This window comes from Zingiber officinale, chromosome 1B (genome assembly GCF_018446385.1).
Source record: "Zingiber officinale cultivar Zhangliang chromosome 1B, Zo_v1.1, whole genome shotgun sequence".
Taxonomy (NCBI): domain Eukaryota; kingdom Viridiplantae; phylum Streptophyta; class Magnoliopsida; order Zingiberales; family Zingiberaceae; genus Zingiber; species Zingiber officinale.
Genome location: NC_055986.1, coordinates 1,234,290 through 1,247,920, shown reverse-complemented (window position 1 = coordinate 1,247,920; position 13,631 = coordinate 1,234,290). Strand labels below are relative to the sequence as shown.

Here is a 13,631-nt window from a genome sequence, read left to right as displayed (position 1 = left end):
TTTATTCGAATGTAACAAAGACATATACACTGAATAGATCATGACATTTTTCATTTATCAAAATATCTTTATAATAAGTTACATTATTCAAAGTCCCAAACACTTCACATGTCTTTGAAATGACTCATATGACATGTAGGGATATATTCAAGAATTATCTTTTTCTTGTCAACAATGTCCCTTACAAAATTATATTTAATTTCTATATGTTTGCCTTTGCTGTGATATTTGGGATCCTTGGAAAAAGTTATAGCAGCTTGACTATCACAGTACACTGTAACAGGTCTCCCATTGTTCTCAGCAATCTTCAGATGTTTTAGGAACCTTCTTAGCCAGATAACCTCTTGCACAGCCGCTGCATAAGCCATAGACTCAGCTTTCATTATCGACAAGGCTACACAAGACTGCTTCTTGCTGTTCCATGAGATGACGTCACCATTCAGCAAGAAGGTATAACCAGATATGGATTTTCTGTCATTAAGGTCCCTTGCCCAATCTACATCTGTGTAGCCACTCAGGCTCATATCTGATCCTTGGAAACAGAGGTAATAATCTGTTATCCCTTTGAGATATCTGAATATCCTTTGTACCACTTTCCAGTGTCTCGATCCTAAGTTTGACTCGAAATAACTAACTAAGCCAACAAGATCGCTTATATCATGACGAGTACACAACATAGTATACATTAAACTACCAATAGCACTAGCATATTTTTTTTTTCATTTCGGCTATTTCCTCAGGAGTCTTGGGATAAATCCTTTTGCTCAAAATAGTACCTCTCGCTATAGGTGTATGTTCAATGTTACAATCAAATATATCAAAGTGTTGTAGCATCTTAGTGATATAAGCTTCTTGAGACAAACATAAAAACCTTTTTAATCAATCTTAAATGATCTTTACTCCTAAGATGTACTATGCTTCTTCCATATCTATTATGTTAAATTGTGATGAAAGTCAGGATTTGACTTTTATCACACACTTTATGTCACTTCCAACTATTAGCATATCATCAACATATAATGATAAAATGATAAACTTTCCTTTTTTTTCCTTTTTTAGGTAAACACAATGATCCTTATTGATTATTTTGAAATAATAAGATAAAATAATTTCATTAAATCTTATGTTTCATTCTCTTGACGCTTGCTTTAGTCCATATATAGACTTCTTAAGTCTACATACTCTATTTTCTTGGCCTTCAGCAATGTAACCTTCTGGTTGTGTCATATATATTTCTTCATCAAGATTATCATTAAGGAAAGTTATTTTTACATCCATCTGATGTAATTTCATGTCAAATTGTGCTACTATAGCTAGGATGACACGTATTACCACAAACTTCACAACTGAGAAGAAAGTCTCTTCAAAATCAATACCCTCCAATTGGGTATATCCTTTTGCAACTAATTGAGCGTTGTATCGATTAATCGATTCATTTGCTTTCCTTTTTATTTTGAGAATCCATTTATTTCCAATAGTCCTTCGGCACTGAGGAAGATCGACTAAATCTCAAACTTGATTCTTTCTCATTGACTTCATCTCCTCATCCATTGCAATTTCCCATTTTTCTTTTACTGAGCTTCTCAAGGCTTCCTCAACTGTTCAAGGTTCCTCATCGTCAACTGGGGTCTGGGAGAATCATCAATGTCTCATTCTCAATGTCAAACCTTCTCCAAGAAATAATATAACGACTACTTCTTCGTCAGTTAGACTGTTGAGAAACTGACTCATTTAGTGGTAAATTACTCCCACTAGGTTGACTAGATTCTGGTATCTCCTGATTTGTTGATAAAGGAACTATCCTCCTCCTCTATCTCATATAGAGAAATTGTCTTATCAACTTCCCCTCATGTTGGGAATTCAGTTTTAAAAAAAGTAGCATCTCTTGATTTTATTTCAGAGATTGTTATATCTTGTCACTCACTAATGAAGACATAACTATTAAAAGTCTCATAATACCTTATAAAGATGTACTTCTTACCTATGGGTCCTAATTTTTCATATTCATGAGTCTTATCATGAATGTCGGCAGCTGACTTCCAAGGTCTCAGATTACTTAAATCCAGCTTTCTGTCTATCCAATGTTCATGTAAGGTAGATGAAACTGACTTTGAGGGCACTTTGTTAAGTATATAAGGCACAACTAATAATGCATCTCCCCAATAGGAGATTGGTAAATTAGCCTGCACCATCATAGACCTAACCATTTCAAGAAGAGTCCTATTTCTTCTTTTAGCAACCACATTTTACTGTGGAGTTCCAGGGATAGTTAGCTATTAATAATCCCTTTCTCATTATACATTATCTTGAACTGATTAGATAAATATTCACCTCCGCGGTCAGTGTGCAAGGTTTTAACCTTATATTTCAATTGATTCTTAACTTCATTTAAGTAACGAATGAAGCAATCTAATGTTTCAGTTTTGTGAGAAATTAAATACGCATGACCAAAACGTGTGAAGTCATCAATAAATGTAATAAAATAAGAACGCTCATTTCTAGCCTTCAGATTCATTGAACCACAAATATCCAAATAAATTAATTACAATGGTGATTCAATCCTAATAGCCTTACCAAATGGTTTCCTAATTACCTTTCCAGCAAGACAATGGTCACATATATACAGGTTAATATTAGCATGAGTGTTAAAAAGGTCCTCCTTAGCTAATCTTTTTATTCATTCTTGTCCTATATGTTTTACTCTAACATGCCAAATTTCATCATTAACATCAGCATTACTACTAAGAGCAATGTTTGAAAAATAATCATCATTATTATTTGGTTCTATATCAAGAACCATAAAATCATTTGTTACATAACCATACTCAATTAACACAAAGTTAAGTTAAAGTTCCACAGCTATAAAAATTTACACTATAACTTAAATCAAGAAGACAAGTAATGGAAATCAGATTCCGTCGAATTTCAGGAGAATACAAGACATCATGTTGAAATAAGGTTCGCCCACCACGTAGGTTGAGCTTGCAAGTGTCAATTTCTTTAAATTTAATTCTTGCATTGTTTCTTACATATATCAATTTGTTGCCAGTTGGTACCCGACAATACTCCACATATGTAGCTTGATCATGAGCTACATGATTCGTTGCTCATGAATCTATAATCCACAAAAGATAGGAATAAACTAACAATAATGTGCTTACAACATAATGCTCATGGAAAGAAGATAAAATTGGATCTACCTTTTTAGGCTTAGTACAATCCCGAGTAAAATGGTCTTTCTTGCCACCATTAAAGCAAGTCAACTTGTTCTTAGGTCTTTGTCCATATTTCTTTTCTTTCTTCGTGATTTAGTTTTTCACAGCAAAAGCACTAGCCTCCTTTCCTTTTCCCTTTCCTTTTTTAAACCATCTTTTCTTATTCTTGAAACTAGAACCTTCAGCTACAAAACTTTGACAAAAAATCTTACGGATTCAATCCTCTCCGCCTCAAGTTCTACATGGCATGAAACATCAGTGAAAGTCTTGATACTCACTGTGGGTCAGATTTTGCTTCATTGTTTCCCAAGAATCAGGAAGAGAATGGATAACTGTTTAAACTTTATCAGTCAACACATGACCAACAGTCTTTAGCGCTCTCGAATCATGTTACTCATATCTCTTAGATGTTGGACCATGGTAACATTTGAGCGTTTTTACAACTATCAAACTCAATTGTTACTGACGGAGCTTACTGAGACTTACTCCACTAAATTTCTCTCTAAGGACTGCCCAGATAGTATGAGCTAATGGTAATGACTAGTCATAGTCAAATATCAGGTCATCCATCATTGTACTAATCAATATTTCCTTAGCAATAGAGTTGGTGACATGCTTGCCACATGAGGTCGCGGGGTCGAACGCAGGGCTGTCAGGACATAAATCCCTGGACCCTGTGTAACTCACCCCACCGCCACTTGCTCGTGATTTACCTCCCTCGTGATGGCCTGGAGTCGGGTTCGACGGGGGCAAGCGATTTCGCCTTTTGCCACATAATATTATCCACTTTAGGTCTAAACTCTCATGACTTTACTTTTGGCCTCTACCTAAAATGTCTCATACCAATTGGGATATTTACATCCTTTTAAATATATGATCTTTCCCAAATCTCTCCCATTTGGGATTTTGATTAAATGCCCAACAATGCTCCTCTCAAACGAATGACCATAATTACTCTCATGGTCTGAGCCTCCCCGTGAGCATCTGATTATCTTGACCTACTTTCGAGTAGTTTCGACCACCCTGCAACTTCGTTCAGGGTGACCCCACAACATCGGGTCTGGACTATGACTTTGATACAATTTATTATGTCAAAAAAATATTTACATATTTTCATAATGACACGATGTTATCTGATTTGGGTCTAAGTCTTCGTAACTTTACTTTTAGATTTTATTAAAAGATCTCATATATCTTTTTAAATGTATAATCTTTTTCATATATTGTCTAACATAAAATTTTGATGGTCTTCCAACAAAAATTTAAAAAAAAAGACATCCTATCTAGAAAACTAAATAGTTACTTTATCACTTAATTCTGGGTTGATATAAAATGGGTTAATTCTCAATTTAGTCCCTCGTTATTTAACGTGGTGCTGATTTCGTCCCTAATTTTTCAATTGACCAAATTTAATCCTCCAATTTTCGAACGTTTTCCCAAATTGATCATTCCATCTAAATCCCCGTTAAAATAAACAGGAAGACTTGTTTAACCGGTGGAAGTGACCTGGATAATTCCTAATTTAGTCCCTCATTATTTGACGTAGTCCCGATTTCGTCCAAGGATAGTTTTAAATGGAGGCCGTCTGCTACTCGGCGCAGCTCCAGCTGCCGGACTCCATGTCGACGCCTGCGAAGCGGGCGAGGGCGGAGGCGACAATGAGGGAGATGGGATTGGTGGCCGCCATGGACACTAGAATCGGCGGGTGGCACGTCAAAGGCATTAGCGGCGGCGCGTCAGCATCTGCGTCAAGCTCCTCACCCCGCCGTCGCTCCTCTTCCTCGACGAGCCCACCAGCGGCCTCGACAGCGTCGCCGCCTATCACGTCGTCCACCGGATCGCGCGCCTCACCCGCCGCGAGAGGATGACAGTCGTCGTCACCGTCCACCAGCCCAACAGCGAGGTGTTCGACCTCTTCGATCGCCTCTTCCTCCTCGCCTATGGCAGCACCGTCTTCTTCGGCCCTGCTCCGGTGGCTGCCGAGGTACCAACTCAATCTCAAAGCTCAATTAAGACTTGAATTCTCTCTTTCGACCTATGGAAATTCAGCCTTGCTCAAACTTTTCTCCAGTTCTTTGCTTCCAACGGTTTCGCCTGCCCTTCTCTATGCAATCCTTCCGATCATTTTCTCAGAACAATCAACAAAGACTTCGATACGATCAGTGCTTCTTCTTCGCAGCTTATAAACCAACAAAGGAAACAAGTTTCTAAATCTCGAACTCAATAAATGTCAGGATTAGGGAAATAGCGCAAGAATAAAAGCAACTGATCATTTCCACCGGTTAAATAAGTCTTCCCGTCTATTTTAACAGAGATTTGGACGAAAGGATTGATTTAGGAAAATGTTCAAAAATTGGAGGATTAAATTTGATTAATTTAAAAATTAGGGACGAAATTGGGACTACGTCAAATAATGAGGGACTAAATTAGGAATTATCCAGGTCACTTCCACCGGTTAAACAAGTCTTCCCGTTTATTTTAACGGAGATTTAGACGGAAGGATCAATTTGGGAAAACGTTCGAAAATTGGAGGATTAAATTTGGTCAATTGAAAAATTAGGGACGAAATCAGCACCATGTTAAATAACGAGGGACTAAATTGAGAATTAACCCATATAAAATAGTATGTTAGTTTTTTAAAACATAGAATTGATTCTTTTTTAATTATATAAACTCAAAACAAAGGGTCTTTCAATCCATAATCCCTGATATTTTTCTAGTTTCTTTTGTAATTTGTTCATCGAATCATGGTCAAAATTCAATCAATCAAAATTAACTGTGATATCTCCTGAGTTCATCTTCCTACCTGAGTGATAATTTTAGATTGAGTCAGATGATCGGAGATCGTTGGCGGTGGACGGACTGCCCCCTACTCGGCATCATATAGTCCATCCATTGTTGACAGTGTTCGGTCATCTAACTCAATCTAAAATTATAATTTAGATAGAAAGATAAATTTAAAAGACATCATAATTAATTTTGATCGGATTTCAAGTGTGATCTAAAGTACAAATTACATCAGAGATACAAAAAAAAACTAGGAATTACATGTTAGAGCATCTGGATTCACAAAAATGGCTGCTAATTTCTCTTCCATTTTGACAAATGTAGATTTTGCATCAATTTTAATATATTTTTACAAATCATTAACTTGATGATTCGAAATTATATATATATATATACACACGACCTGAGGTTTTATTATTTCTTTAATTTTAAGTATTTTATTTTGATAATATTTTTTTTATAATTGTTTGAATATAAATATATCTATCAGAAAATATGATTTTAAATATGAAAAACGCATAAAAAAATAGAAAAATAGATTACTTTATAGATTTATTATTTGTACTAAAAATCAAAACTAAAAAAATTAAATATAAAACCAATTGAATGATTGCTAAAAATAATACTTTAAAATAATAATAAATCCAAAATTAAAGAGATACTAACCTAATAAAAAAAAATCTGTGAATAGTCTATAACATACTGTTCAACAATTATGGGCGAAGTTAGAATGACTTATTTACCTGATGTGCCATTCATATTTACGGTTGAATCGTGGTCGCGATCCGACCGCAAATAGTTGTGATTTTTTCATGAGTTCATCGTCCCCACTAGATTATAGTTTTTGTTCGGAGCAGACGACTGGAGGCCGTTCGGAGGCCTCCGGTGATGGATAAGTGACTATGTTACTGGGCGTCGAGCGAGAATGTCCTCCGGACAACCACCGGCCATCCACTCTGAACAAAAATTATAATCTGGTGAAGACGGTGAACCCAGAAAGAGATCGCAACTATTTACGACCGGATCATACATGATCACGGTCCAATCATAAATATAAATGACACATGCTCTGAATCACAACAAATGATGTAGAAGATCTTGCCTCCCCTCGAACTGCCTGTATTTTTTTCCCTCTCACGTTCTTTGTTTTTTTAAAAAAATCCGAGCTAAAGCTTGTTCTCAACATTGTCGGCAAATCGGCAATTTGGATCTTTTGTCCCTTTTCTCTCTGATCTTATCCTTAATTTTTTTCGAATGTAATTTATTTGAAAAATTATCATATAAATTGTCTTAATTACATACCTAAATTATAGTTTTTTTTAAAAAAAAATTACCTTATCAATATATTAAATTGATTTTTTTAATTATGATTCCTAAAAAGACTCAATTAAATACATAATAAGATAAAAAATTTTAAAAAATTATAATTTATATAGAATTGAAACAATTTTGATGACAATTTTTTCAAATAAATTCATTAAATGAACATTAAAAAAAAATGTATAAACCGAGAAACCAAGAATGCTAAAACGTGGTTCTGCTTTTGTCAACCATGACTAAAAAAAATAAAACAATTTAATAATTTTATTAATTGAAAAAGATTTATTATCAAAATTAAATTGTCAAATAAATTCATTAAATGAACATTCAAAAAAAATGTATAAACCGAGAAGCAACCAAGTATGCTAAAACGTGGTTCTGCTTTTGTCAACCATGACTAAAAAAAATAAAACAATTTAATAATTTTATTAATTGAAAAAGATTTATTATCAAAATTTAAATTGAAATAAAAATTAATACTAATATTAAATTTATAAAAATAAAAAAATTAAATGTTATATAAAATTTATTTTTAAAATTAATATTATTTTTTAAAAAAATATTAAAGATCTAATTTTTTTTTTTTAATTTAGGCCTGAAAATGGTTAGGACGACCCTAATTTCCTCTTGCCCTAAGGTCAACATTTATCTAGTTGGCCCAAGTTTACAGAGGTCATCCTTCTTAGTTCTCTTAATGGTAATCTACTTTAAAGGTCAAAATAATTTTTTTATCTTGATTGTCCAAGGATGAATTATTTCTTCACAAGTTTGTTTAACATGTTAAGCAAATATAAAATATGACAATACGCTGGTTTTGTACTTTCTAAATTTTTCAAAAAATAAAAATGAAAACATATCTGGTAAGCTTAAAATAAATTAGGTATTTATGCTAGTATGACTTAGTATTTAGTTAAAATTGAACCGAACATAATTAATCGAAACTGAATAAATAAATTTTTATTTAATTAATCAAATCCACTAAATTTTTCATTAAAAAAATAGATCAAACTAATAAATTTTTCAATAAAAAAAAACTAAACTAATAAAGTATCAGTTAATTTAGTTCAAAACTGAATAGATAGATTCATTTAATAGGAATTTAGGGAATTTTTTTTATTTTAATTTATTTCATTTCACTAAATAAGAGATTTAAAATCAAAATCAAAATTAAAGGATGCAATATTTGATGGAAATTTTTTTACCATTACTAACGTATATTTTTCTAAGTGCAATTTTTGGTTGGTTAGATAATTGTGTGACATATACTTTCTTCCAAATTCTCTTAATTTACCTTAAAAACTAAAGTATTTAGATTGCACAAGTGATTACATATTATTTTTCACAAGTTTATTCACATGTTAAATAATTTCTGACATGAAATAAGACAATATTAAAATTGAACCAAACAGAATTAATCGAAATAAAATAAATTAATTTTTATTTAATTAACCAACCAGACTAAATTTTTCAATAAAAATAAAATAAACTAAACTAATAAAATATTAGTTAATTGAATGAAAATTGAATTAATCAAAATTTTCAATAATGATAGTATTGTGGCAGATTTACCAATTAATTAGGGATTTATAAATTCACTTGTTTAGAAATTTACTATTTTATTTTATTTTGATTTATTTGGTTTAATTAAATAAGAGATTTTAAAATTAAAACTAAATCGAATTAACCGATGTATAAAAAATATTTTTTGTATTATATAAGGTTATTTCGTAAATTGATACAAATTATGTTACATTTAAGTATATTGTGATCCTAGTGTGCGGACTGTAGTTTTGTTTTTAATTAGATAGTAGTTAAATTTTAAGTTTAATGAAATTGTGATATAAACAATTGTTAAATATAGAAATTAGTGAATGCCCTCTGTCCTCAGTAGTAAATTGTGAGTATGTCATTAGTTTTCTGTGATTGAATGCATATTTATGAATATGTTACGTTAACATGGCTAGTATATTCATTTTGAAATCTAAAAACAATTATACCATTAGTAACATATATTTTCTCAATTTTAAAGTGCAACTTTTGGTTAGGTGGATATTGACTTCCGGATATTAATAAACTTCTTTCTCTCCATGAAATTAAATCTACCTTAAAATTTAAAACAACTTTTGTTTTTGGATTGCAATGGTTAATTACTTACCTTGATTATTCTTTAACAAGTTTGTTCAACATGTTAAGTGCAACATGAAATACAACAATATACATATGTTGCTGATTGTGTACTTTTTGAATTTCTTCCATAAATAAAAACATATGATAAGCTTCAACTAAATCAACTATTTATTCTAATAGGACTAAATATTCGGTTAAAATTGAACCCGATTAAATCGAACAGAATGAAATGAGTTTGTAAAATTTGAAGGGAATGAGCTTGTTTACGATATAGAAATTCTAGCAATCACATCACATTGCATATCTGATAAAGATGAAAACATAAAAGTGGTGAATAATGCATATTTTGAGCAGCTTTTATGTAAAAATTTTCATGAAGTATAATTATATTCTTTTATGAATATGTAGCTCCATCATGAAATCTATGAGAATGACATTTAAGTTAATCCAGATGGTCCAACAGATTCAATTGCAAGCAGTAGAGTAAATGTCTAAGGTCTATGCTATGTCTCTATTTTACAAGTAAAAAAATATAGAAAAATTTAATATACCCTACATTTCATAATGATATATACTGTTTATTTCAAAAATTTAATAGGTATAAACATTTTGATGAAGATACCGATATAAAATTTATTACGCTTCAATATTTCAGTATATACCAAAATATTAAATAATTTTTTATGAGAAGAACCATTGGAATTTAAAATTGAAGGATAAATAAATTTAAAAATATATATATATTTAAGATTATTTAATAATTTTAAATTTATAAATGTTATGAAATTTATATCATATAGAAAAATTGATATACTAATATTTTGATATATTGAATTATCGGTACGATAATTTTTCTTATATTAAAATTATCATATTCAAAATTCGGGATACAGTATACTCTTTCTGTTGATTGTGCATCACCTTGCTAGAGAAACTTGCCACAACAATGACTTGTAGTTGTTGAATTTTGTTGAAAAATCTTAGTACTATTTTTATTTATGCAATTATTATATCTCATTTTTGTTGTTAAAGATAGATAACTGATGTCTTCCTTGTAAATCCATCTAAACCATTGGTGTCTCTAGACTTACTCCACATCATGTATGAAGTTAAACTGAGTTGACTCTTTTGGAATGGGATGTTCACTTCTGATCTTGTTTGGTACAACATAAAATAATCATTGTTGTTACAGATTGAGAGGTCACTCATGTGGTCCGTCAAGGGGTGACACTCACTCGTGTGGTCATCCATGTGTGTTGACCCGAGCTATCGTGGTCATTGATGTGGATCTTATTCACACAAGTAGGTGACACTTACAAAGACCACTTCATACTTCCTTTTACGTTCCTCTTTGTTTCTTCACTACTTGACGAGGAATAATGCTAACAATGCCGGTCTCCTATTAACGTTCATTCATCACACAGAGATAGAAAAAAATGTAAGGATAAAGAGACATCATCAATTAAAATAGGCAAATAAATAAATGTTTTTTTTTAATTTAAAAATTACGATATGTTCACAATCTATTTGATGATGTAACACAATGTTACATTAGCATCATTTTAACCGTTTGAAAATGGAAATTTAACAAGCTCTATTTAAAAAAGAGTAGTTGTAGATATAAAATTTTTACACGTTGTTATTATATTTTGAAACAAAAATAAATATTTACCGTATTTTAATTTTAAAAATAATTAAAATGACATCTTGTATTTAATCATTTTTAGCCTCTTAACTATTTAAAATACCATTAAACTTTAATGGCCAAAAGCATCTATCTATTCAATTTTTTTAAAAAAACAACCAACAATTTTAATCAAAATTTCTATATTGTGTACTCATTTTGAAAATATAAGCAAACTATATGTATATAATAATTTAAACCAATGTTAACACATTTCATATAAATTTATTTATGTTTTTAAATAAAAATGTATCAAACTCAATTATTTTCTTTTTAATTTCATATTTATGATTTTTAAAATTTTATTTTTTAATTTTTATTAGAATTGACCATTGAATATGGATAACATCTCTATTATTTTTTATTGATCTTTTTTACTTTTTTTTATCAATTACTATTTATTTAATTTAAATTAATAAGTTGTATAGTTAACTAATTACATTTTTTAAAATACATAATAATAAGGAAACAGAACAATTTAACTGTTTTTGCATTTTAGCCCGTCTAATATAACAAATATCAATATCTAACATCAGGGAAATAGAATTAAAAAAAAAAATGTAAAGAGTCGGAGGCCAACCCTTTTAACCTGTTTTCTTTCTCCAACGCCTTGCCTCCTTTCCTCGCCATCGTCGCCGCCGCGTAAATGGCCGGCGATCCACCCCGAGACTTCACATTGGACCTACCCGACGACTGCCTGGAGATCGTATTCCACCTCCTGGGGGCTGACGACCGCAAATTTTGTTCCCTCGTCTGTCGTCGCTGGCTCAAGGTTGAGGCCCACACCCGCCGCCGCCTAACCCTCGATGCCCAATCTTCCCTCAGCGAAGCCCTTCCCTCTCTTATCGCACGATTCGATGCCGTCTCGAGTCTCTCCCTACGCTGCGACCGCCTATCCGATAGCATCGGCGATGACGCCCTCGATCTCATCGCCCGCAGCTGGCCTTCCCTTGCCCGGATCAAGCTCCGATCCTGTCGCCGCGTCACCGACCTGGGCATGTCCGCCCTCGCCGCTGGCATCCCTTCTCTCCGGCGCCTCTCTGTAACCTCCTGCTCCTTCGGCACCGCCGGCCTCGACGCGGTCCTCCAAGGGTGCCCCTGCCTAGAAAATCTATCGATCAAGGGCCTTCGAGGCCTTTCCAACCTTCCCCACCAGGTCGTACGCTTCGCAGCCGCGTCATCCGCCCTCCTCTCCATCTGCCTCAACGAACTCTACAATGGCCAGTGCTTCGCCCCGCTCATCGCCGCCTCTCCAAACCTCAGAACCCTCAAAATCATCCGCTGCTCCGGCGAATGGGATTCCCTCCTCAAGTTGATCGCCGAAAAGGTTCCACAAATCGTTGAGATCCACCTCGAGAAGATCCAGGTCAGCGACCAAGGTCTTTTTGCCCTCTCCTCCTGCCCGGACCTGGAGGTGCTCCGCCTCGTCAAAACCCCTGAATGCACCGACGCCGGCGTCATTGCGATTGCCGAGAAGTGCCACCGCATACGCAAGATCCACATAGATGGCTGGAGGATGAACCTGATCGGCGATTACGGCCTCATGGCCATTGCCAAAGGCTGCTCGGAGTTGCAGGAGCTCGTCCTGATTGGTATAAACCCGACAGTGCAGAGCATGGAGGTCATTGCGAGCAGCTGCCGGGGCCTCGAGCGCCTCGCGCTATGTGGCTGTGAAACCATTGGCGATGCCGAGGTCGCTTGCATTGCCACCAAGTGCACGGCCATGAGGAAGCTCTGCATCAAAGGCTGCCCGGTGACAGACCGCGGGTTGGAGGCCCTCGTCGAGGGTTGCCCCAATTTGATGAAGATCAAGCTGAAGAGGTGCAACAGAGTGACTCGGCAGGGCTTGGACCGGTTAATGTCGGCGCGGGGTACGCCGCTGGCTGTCAGCTTGGACGCGATGAACTTGCAGGAGTCTGATGTGGGCATGAGCGAGAACGGGATGCTGGAAAGTGGAAGCGAAGAAGCCGTTTCTTCTCGCGCGGACTAAACCATGCATGATATTGGATCTTCCTCGAAGTAGTAATGATAGATCTTCACTGATCAATTCAAGAATGAGGAGGAGGTGATGATTCTCATCCTTACCGAAACTGGGGTATAATTTGTTGTTTGTGAAGTCATGATCGAGCTTCACTGAAAATTTGTTGTTTGTGCTGCTCTATATAATGTATGCTGGAAAAACTGCTTGCTGCTAATGTTTGTGTACATATTTCTGTTATAATGATTTATAACCACATTCCTGCTAATGGTTAATAGGCATTTGCCATGAACTTCTTGTGCAATAAAAGAACAGCATTAACTTCTTCTAGTCTACAACTTACAATCATTCCTTAGAAATTGATTATATATACAGTTTGTTCCGCTGCGGAACAAAAACAGCGGAACGGTGGGAACTGCCCTCGTGGCCGTGTCTGCGTGATAATTTATCGCTGTGTTCTAAATGCACAGCTTCTGCCATGTTAAACAATACACAGCCTAAGCCCTAGCTCATCACTCGC

The 13,631-nt window shown here is 34.3% G+C and overlaps 1 protein-coding gene across 1 annotated transcript; it reads left to right on the top strand.

The window, feature by feature from the left end:
• Positions 1–11,709: 11,709 nt before the first annotated feature.
• LOC122046101 (F-box protein At1g47056-like) lies at positions 11,710–13,379 on the top strand. The gene has a single exon (XM_042606636.1). It carries the CDS (start codon positions 11,780–11,782, stop codon positions 13,121–13,123), a length of 1,344 nt encoding a protein of 447 aa, XP_042462570.1. The 5' UTR covers positions 11,710–11,779; the 3' UTR covers positions 13,124–13,379.
• Positions 13,380–13,631: the final 252 nt, after the last annotated feature.